Source organism: Manihot esculenta, chromosome 11 (assembly GCF_001659605.2).
Source record: "Manihot esculenta cultivar AM560-2 chromosome 11, M.esculenta_v8, whole genome shotgun sequence".
NCBI classification, from domain to species: Eukaryota; Viridiplantae; Streptophyta; class Magnoliopsida; order Malpighiales; family Euphorbiaceae; genus Manihot; species Manihot esculenta.
This window is the reverse complement of record NC_035171.2, coordinates 15,498,136-15,507,992: the sequence shown is the minus strand read 5'-3', so window position 1 is coordinate 15,507,992 and position 9,857 is coordinate 15,498,136. Positions and strand designations below refer to the sequence as shown.

At 34.9% G+C, this 9,857-nt stretch overlaps 1 protein-coding gene across 1 annotated transcript; it reads right to left on the bottom strand.

The window, feature by feature from the left end:
• Positions 1 to 1,674: 1,674 nt before the first annotated feature.
• On the bottom strand, positions 1,675 to 4,180 carry LOC110626239 (pentatricopeptide repeat-containing protein At3g12770). The gene has a single exon (XM_021772030.2). It carries the CDS (start codon positions 3,698 to 3,700, stop codon positions 2,261 to 2,263), a length of 1,440 nt encoding a protein of 479 aa, XP_021627722.2. The 5' UTR covers positions 3,701 to 4,180; the 3' UTR covers positions 1,675 to 2,260.
• Positions 4,181 to 9,857: the final 5,677 nt, after the last annotated feature.

The following is a 9,857-nucleotide window of genomic DNA, read 5'->3' as shown; positions in this document are numbered from 1 at the left end:
ATAGGTAATTATAATTAAATTTAGAATGAATTTATATTTAAAAATAATATTTATTGTGAATTTAAATTGGATTATCGATTTAAATTCATATATAATAATTTAATATAAAAATATATTTTATAATAATATTTATAATTTTTATTTAAAAATTAAAATTCAAATATTTTTTAAAAATATAAGATTTTTTAAATGGAAATTATTAATAAAAAAAATTTTTATATAAATTATTAATTAAAATATATAAAATTAAATGAATTTAGATTTTATTCAAATAATAATAATTACGTTTGAGATGAATTTGAATAATTTAAATTAATTTTTAATTAAATTTAAAATAAATTCGTATATTATTAATATAAATCGGATTCGGTTGGATAGTTTAATTTTTATTTTTAAATATCATTGATAAGTTGGTTTAGAATGGATGAATTATAATTGATTTTAACATATATATTATATGTTTTTAATAAATTATGTCAAAATGCTTATTATTGGTATTAAAATATTAATAATATATATTAATAAAATAAATATAAAAATATTAAAGAATATTTATAATAATTAAAAATAAAATCTTAAAATATAAGTAATGAATATTATAATTAGTTAAATTATTATTTATCATATTTTTAATTTATATACTATGAATTATAATTTTAAGAAACTTACTAAAGTAAAAAATTTTAATTTAAAATAATTATAATTAATAAATTTAAAAAAGATAATATATTCTAAATAAAATATAAAATTAATTGTGAACCGAGCTAATAGGTGTCTATAGCCCATCTTTAGTATTTTTGAAGGTATCAAACATATGTTTGGAGATATACTCTAAATTAAATACCTCTTACTTTTTATGTACGCTGAGAATTACTAGTAGCCTTCTATATTTTTAAAAAATTCAATAATTTATTACTATTTCAAAATTACTCATTTATTTTATAAAATTAAACTCTTTAATTTTTTTATTAGTGCTTTCAAAAAAAATTTTATTAAAAAATCATTAATAAATATATTTTAATTTTAATAACAAAAATTAAATAATATAAATATTTAAAATAAATAATATATATAATTAAAATTATAAAAACTAAACCATATAAATAATTTAAAACTGATAATAATATTTTAACATGATAAAAAGACTGATAATAGTATTTTAATATGATCATTGGATTATACAAATTATAAAAATATTTAATTGAGTAATTTTTAAAAAAATAATTTATCCTTACAACTTTTACCAATAAATAAACCATTATTGATTCGACCCATGTGAATTTCCCTTCCATAATATTTACTTCATTACGAAAATTAAAATTTTGATAAAAAGAAAAGAAAAAACACTTTCAATTGGACTTTCTGAAGCTATATCTTGCACAAAAAAAAAAATGTAATAGTACTTTTTGCCCTCACATTGATTTGAGTCGAGAAGCTGTTCAATTGGCAATCAAAGGAGGATCCAATGGAGTGATGATCCCTCTCTTTTTATTTTTATATATAGTATAAATTACTAATTAATAATTTATATAAACTAATTTACTATCTAAAATATATATAACTATAGTATAGAGTGAAAAGAATAGGTACAAAATTTAGGAAAGTTTACATTCATAAGTAATATAAAAAATTAAGTTCACCTATGAAAGCACAAGGTATAATCTCTTATAATTTTCAAAACCCAACTCCAATGTATTTTTTGAAATCCTTATAGTTCCTACACCCCCCAACCAGGTAAGTGGGACTATTCACATCACAAGAATGTTCCTTCTAATTCTCATCAAAACATATCCAAATTCAAAACCCCCATCAAATAGCACAACTAGATAATGGTGAAGCCACCTGTGTTCCTTATACCTATTGCCTGAAAACTTGTCCCTCCTGCCTCCATTGGAGTTAAATTAATAATTCTCAACTATCAAATGCAGAATATGAATATTTACACAACAATTCAAACATTTTCAAGAATCAACTGTAATACCTGTTTGACCAGCTAATGTTAATTATGCATTGAAAGGATCTAATTCCCATTTCAACTACAGGGTGCCTCATTCTGAAGCTCAAGTCCTATCATACTTAACTCTGCAGTGTAACATTTCCTTTGCTGCCTCTTCAGTTGGAAGATTAAGATATATTCTCTATTGTTCAGGATTTGAAACAGGTTAAAGGGTCATCTTTCAATTTTGGTATAGAATCTCTGACATCAAATCAAGATCAATTCGTGACTGCACTGCGTTTGATGACAATAAAAACACTCCACTTATCTTGTGACTTCAATCCAACTACATCCTACATCTTTCTTTAGTCCTCTATCTTTAATTATTTCCCTCAGCTGGCCAATCTCATCCCACATATCAAACCTAGCATATAAATTTGATAACATAACATAGATCCCAGCATTCTGAGGCTCCAACTTGAGTGCCTCTTGAGCAGCTAATTTACCAATCTCAATATTCCCATGTTCTTCACAAGCACTAAGCAAAGCCCCCCACATCGAAATGCAGGGATTCACTTGCCCTTTAGTGAGCATCTCGTTCATCAGCTTCCAGGCTTTATCTAACTCACCAGCCCTACAAAGTAAATCAATAACACTGCTGTAGTGCTCCATGCCAGGATTCAAGTTAAAGTCCAGAGACATTGATTTGAAATACTCAATTCCAAGTTGCAGTTGGCCAGTGTGACCACAAGCAGAGATGACAGTAACATATGCCACCTCATCTGGTGTGATGCCTTCTTTTAACATCTCTTTGTATAGTTCAATCACTTTGTTAAAATGCCCATTTCTACCATATGCACCTAGCATTGAAGTCCACAAAACAATATCCCTATTGACCTTTCCACCCAACTTATATCCCTCCAAGTTGAAGACCTGCAAAGCCTTCTCTACAAAACCACACTTGCCATACATTTCAATCAATGAACTCTGCAAGAAAACATCATTTCCCAAATCATTAATTTTACGTGTTAAATAGGCGTGCACTTGTCTGCCTAGTTCAATAGCAGAAAGCCCCGCGCATGTCCGTAGCATTGCCGCTAATGTGAAATGGTCATAATCCAAACTCAAACAGGGCATATTCCTTAGCAATTTAATTCCCTGATCCCACAGTTTACCCTCAACATAACCTGATAAAAGAGCATTTGCACAAACTGTGTTCTTCACTGGAATTTCATCAAACACCATTGCCGCATGACCAACAAACGACGACTTTGCATATAGATCGATCAAAGCACTACCCACAAACACACTGGATAACCAACCTGATTTCGTCACATGGGCATGTATCTGTTTACCAAAGTTCACATCTTCCATAGAAGAGGAAGCTTTTAAGGAACTACACCAAGCATAAGTATCTAAAGAAACACTGGTTATATGCATGAGAGAGCAGGTTTTTAGTGCTAATAAAGGGAACCCATTTCGACAGAAATTAGATAATAGTAGATTGAAGGGTAATGGGTTTATAGGGTTTAGGAATTTGCAGCAATTGGTTAAGGTTTGGAGGTTGTTTTTGTTGATGCATGTGGTGCAGGCGAAAATGAGCCTAGAGTGGATGTTAAGTGAGAAAAAGAGTAAGCCTGTCCTCAGCAGACGAGCATGGAGCTTCTTAATGGCTATGACATTCTTAGTTTGATATGAATGATCTAAGAATTGAGCAACAGAATCAAAGGTTTGGCTGACATGGGAACTGAAAATATTGGACATAAAAAAGACAACTTTTGAGCTTCAAGTGTTTGATGAAGCAGCTGTAAAATTCTTCGGCTGTAATAGGATTCTTCTGTCATCCCAGTTAAATAGGCCTCTAAACATGTCGCTGAGACGATGCTGCTTAGCTGAAACTATCTATTGTTTTTTTTGAGCTGCAGCTGAAACTATAATAGTTTGCGGTGGGGACGAGAATTACATTATGGCTTGAAAATTATTATTTTTATAAGTAATTATTAATTGAGATTTAGTTGATTTTTGCATTTTTGTATTTCGAGTCAATTATATAAAAGAAATATTTCTTTATAATTGCAATAAAAAAAAAATAACTCCATTAATTTTTTTTCTCATATGGGACATCCTTTTAATTCTTCCCATAAAGCTTTTCAGCTCAAAAAGGAAGAGAAGAAAGTATTTACATTGAGTTGAAATTTCTCAAACAAAATTTTGCACTCTTCAGTGAATGGCCTTAAGTGGCTAATCTCATGATCTATTCAAGCTTGAGGTGACGAGTCTAAAAGTTTCTTCTCGGCATGGAATTGTCAAACCACCCATCGGATGATGAAACCCAAACTCCTCTTCAGCTTTACTTAGCAAATCCTGAAATGAAGGCTCATTCAAGTAGGAGACTGGAACCACAAAACGCTTCTTCTCAGTCTCTAAGAATTTAAGAACAAATTTAATTGAGAAATTATCTAAAATCATTTTAAAATAATTATAAAACATAAATTTTTCTCCTCAGTTTCTCGCAATCTCTATTGTGTAAAAGTCTTCAAAAGTGAATAAAAGATATCATAACCTCTCAAATATAATGTATTTATACTCTATTAAAACTCTTATCCCATAACCCTTACAGTAAACTAGAAAAACTAAGTTTTATTGCAAAAATAAGGAAGGATCACATATTTAGTGTTAAAATACAGGGTAAATTATTTACTTCGATTCTCTTTCTTTCAAATAAAAAATAATGTAGCTTTGAGTAATATGGGTTGCACCATGTTCTTATTTCTTTGAGTATGCATCCTTAAATTCATTGACTCATTTAAACCTATAAAAACCATAAAAATAAATTAAAATATTAAATAATAAAATAAAATAAAAAATTTTAAAATTAAATATAAACACTAAATAAGAATAAGAAAAATCAATAAAAGTAAATGTATATAATTTTAATTATATATGAATAATATGCAAATTATCATCACATCAATAGATTAGATTATTTAATTAATTTAAATATAATTATGGAATAGTTTTATAAAAGAATATCAATAATTACAAAACCATCACTATAAATCAATAAACTTATTCAATCAGTATCATCTAAGCAAATAAAATTACCTTTTTTCTAATAAATATTATCATAAATTCACTTTATAATAAAATGAAAATGAATATTTTGTAACTTACATAAAAAAAAATATATTTGTAAATATTGATAATAAAATAATCATGAACAAATTTCGATCTATAAAAAATACAAGATATTTATTATAATTTAACTATAACATATTATTAACTTTTTATAAAATTTTATTTATAACATAAAATTATTTCACTGTGTCATTTTTATAAACTTATATATATAAACTGTTGCATTCGACATTAATTAATGTTATTCGAGCATCTTTTCTTTATATATGGACTAATAAAATAGAAAAGATAATACTAGATGGATTGGATTGACAATTTTTCAGATATTTAATTCAATTACAAATACTAAATAAGTAATAAAATTGACTATTTAAAAAATAGTATACTTGAATATGAAGGCCATGAGCTCTTTATTTGATTTTTTTTTTTCGAAAGTTAGAAAATATTGCATTATGCAAAAAGGTCAAAGGCTTACATTAGTACAAGCATACAACAGGGCTCAAACAGATAGAAACAAAAGCAAACCCCAACCCTAGTAACCAACACATGACCCAGATCCAAATCGGTGGGAAAATCCTACTGACGAAGATCTCTTCCTTTTAACCACTGACCGTCGGGAGAAGATAACACAGGTGACACACCGATTCTCCATCAACTGAAGTTAAAAAGCCATAACAAACATATTGAAGCTCAAAGGAGAGGGAGGTGTCATGCAAACCAGCAAGACCTAGCCTGAAGCATATTTGGTTGCAATAAAGCCCTTGTCATCTCTTTTTTGAAACTGTAATACCCGGCTAGATTCCGGCATCGGAATCCCTACCTTCCGGCAGAATCTCCGTTGGAATATGGAATTCTGAAGATGCCAGAGGCTTCTAGAGGGGTAAAATGTGTTTTCTAAAAGGTTTTTACTGATTTCATGATTTTAAATGAAAAAGAATTGAGTTTTGAAAAGAAAAGACCAAGGAGGCATTCACCAGGTTCGGCCGCCGAAAGTGAAGTTCGGCCGCCGAACATGGAAAGGCTTCGGGAGCGCCTTTGGCCTCCGAAAGTCTTGTTTGAACGAGCCAAGGTTCGGCCGCCGAAAGTCAAGTTCGGCCGCCGAACATGCATGAGTTTAGGGGGCACGTTAGGCCGCCGAAGGAGGTTTGGCTGGCCACCTATAAAGGGCCCTCAGACCGAAAATGGGAGAGTTTTCTCCCCATTCTCGAGCTCAGGTGAGTTTTGTCCTCCCTTGGCCGTTTTCACGTTTTTCTTCATCTCCTTCATGTTTTCATGAGTTCCATGGTTATTTTGAAGAGTTTTCAAGCTTAGATCAAGTTTTGGGAGCTTGGAGCTTTTGGAGCTTGGATTCTCCACACCTCCGAGTTAGAGATCACACCACCCTCGATCTTTAAGAGGTAAGTGTAGATCTTTGCTTTCCTAGTGTCTTTTGAAGTTTTAAGTAAGTTTTATAGAGTTTGATGGTTGAGTTTGGGTAGAAATGCATGTTTAAGGATTTATGTGGGTTTTATGCCCAATGTATGTTATGTGATGTTTGTGTTGAGGAGTTTATGTTAGTTTATGCTTCTTTATGCTTGTGGGAGTGAGTATGCATGATGGGGAGAGAGTATGTGAGGATTTGGGTTGTTTTGATGGTTTTGGCCTATGTGGGTCATAAGCTATCTATGTATGCTTTAATGTTGTTTTTGGGGTTTAATCTAGTTGTTAAGCTCCTTTGTGCATGGTTTAGTGTTTATGCATGTTTTGGTAAGGTTGGGTGCTTGTTTTGGGGTGTTTGGAAGGTTTGGGAGGCTTGAATGCATATGAAGCTGAGTTCTGCCCTTCTGGGAAGAACTCAGGTTCGGCCGCCGAAGGTGGTTTCGGCCGCCGAACCTGCCTTTGGATGCATGGTTTGGCCGCCTAACCTTGCCCCCGAAAGTTAAGTTTGGCTTGAAAGCAGACTTTCGGCCGCCAAAGGTAATGTTCAGCCGCCGAAAGTGCCTGACTTTCGTCTCTGGAGTGGGACTTTCGGCCGCCGAAAGTGCCCGAGTTTCGTCTCTGGAGGGAGGGTTCGGCCGCCGAAGGTGCCGCCGAAAGTGCCCTGTCCAGCCGTTTCTTGGGTGTTTTCTATGCATGTTTCTATGATGTTTTAGGGGGTTTTTGGGGGTATGTTTATGAGTTGTTTAGAGTATGTTTGGCACCTCATTCGAGTCCACCTGTGTAGGATCGGACCCGAGGGACCGAGGAGGCCAGTAGTGCTAGCAGTTGCAGAGTCGGTTCAGCGTCTGCCAGAGGTGAGTAGAACTAACTTAATCTTTTATTTTAAGAAAATCAAATGCCTAAAGCATGTTCATGCATCATGTTTATATATGTAATAGGATGATTGCACTAGTTTCACGAATGTGACGCATTGCATAAATTGCTGTTTATATGATGAGATGGGTGGACCAAGGCGACCTCAATAGCCCGCAAGTCTGTCATTGAGTCTTTGTCAGTCGGGCGAGTACATGTAGGAAAGCCCCATGAGAGCTCCTTCGGGGCCGAGTGTTGACAGAGGGAATGTTGGGGTCATGTCTAACCCTGAGGGGAAGGACGTTTCGAGAACCCTCTAAAATCACCCGCGAGAGGAAGAGATTGCTAGCGTGAACTCAAGCGGGGGTGACAGGATTGTTGTGATTTCTTTGTGTTATGACGCATTTCATGAGAGCATGTAATTAATGAACTGTTTTCTATGTTTCTACTCACTGGGCTTTTTAGCTCACCCCTCTCCCCTAACCCCAGTGTTGCAGGTTTGAGGTTGATCGGGAAGACGTCAAGGGTAAAAAGGCTTTGCTTTTGTAATAGTTATAGATTAGTACTGATAGTGTGGACATGATGTAATGTAACTGAGTTATTGTAATGTAAAGTTAATTGGAGTTATGTTTATGGATTAGTACTGTGCTTGGCCCTAAGACTTGGTTAGTCCCTTGTTAATACATTGTAACGACCCCAAAATGGACCGTCACCGGCGCTAGGATTCAGGTCGGCTTAAGGCCGCCAGAACCCGTAGCAAGCCTGCTATACCCTCTGTGTACCTGTAAATCTCATACATGATCAGACATAAACTGTGAAAATAACAATTCTTTTCTCTGTACCAGGGCTTAACCTGTGCATGCACTATCTCAGTACCCAGTACTCTGTACCCCTGACTAGAGCTTGCTCTAGATGGGTTGTCTCATACCTGGTAAGCCTGGTTTTTCACATACTCTGTAAACACATATACATATACAGATCATGTACACAACAAAAGATTTACAACACAAACCACTAAGTCAAGCACATATCTAACTGAATATACCACAAGCATATCTCTTTAATATTACATGTCCACTCTAAGCTGTTACAAGTCTCTTCTCTTTTTCTGACTTCTTCTGAACATCCCCTGTACACTGTACACTGAACCTGCAAGACTGGGGTTAAGGGAGTGGGATGAGCTCTATAGCCCAGTGAGTAGAATACGAAAACATTTCAATAAAATATGATCTGATGGAATGCATCATAACACAGACAGTCCACATCAAGAGTAAACCTGTCACCACATAGTCCCAGTAAACCGTGCCAGGCCGTAGACTGGGGTCCTGGTCTTCCTGTACCATATATGTATATGTGTATATAACACCTGTACTTACCCTTTGCCAGCATAGACCGTTTGCCTATACCCGTCAGGCCGTAGAATGGGGTCCTGGACTTCCTATACCTGCCAGGCCGTAGAATGGGGTCCTGGTCTTCCTGTCTGGAACTACTGGATCATTCAGCATTTACCCACACCAATAAGGAAGCTATGCAATGCAACATCTTTATGCATTCTAATGCACTCACCCTATGGCATAAATATGATGCATGAAATATGTTAAAAGTAGTTATTGTCTGAATTAAATCAAGGAATCAGTTTAGTTCCACTCACCTCTGGCTCTGGACTGACTCTGCAGGTTCTGTACACTTTGGAGCAGTACTCACTGCTGCTCTCTCTGGTTCCTCTGGTCTGTATAAGCACATAAAGACTCAATATGAGGGACCAAACTATCATAAGCATAACTCTATAACCTCCCCAAGAATCCCCTTAAACTCACTCTAAAACTCAAGCAAAGCATGCAAAAGAAGAGCTGGACAGGACACTTTCGGCGGCAGGTTCGGCGGCCGAATGTCCTCTCCAGAGACGAAACTCAAGCACCTTCGGCGGCACCTTCGGCGGCCGAATCCCCCAAACAGAGCCGAACATGCAAAAACACTCGGGGGCAAGTTGTGGCAACCAAGTCACCAAGCAGGAGGTTCGGCGGCCGAATGAACCTTCGGCTGCCGAATCTGAGTTCATCCAGAACTCAGCTTCAACGGCAAACCATCTTCTCCTTCCCTTCAACTTCTCCAACCATATATACTCCAACTCCTCAACACACATATACTCATGTATATGATCACAGGGGTCCAAACTTATCTAATACCCCAAACAACAAATCACACATAACACAGAAACATGTATACATGCATAACTCATCAAAACTATCATTAATAACCTAAACATGCATCTCTCTCTCCCTAACTCCATACAACCTTCAGAAAACATAGAAACATGGTCAAGAGCCTTACTTACCTCCTGTACCAAGAAGATGAACACTCTGAACTAAGGACAACAGTCCAACTCTCCTCAAACTCTCAAACTCACACAAACGGAGCTTTTTGCTTCCAAACCTTGTGATGCATGAGCTGCTCAAACGCAGCAAATAAACCAGGGGAGACGTGGCCAAGCTTCTGGCAACAAGGTGGACAT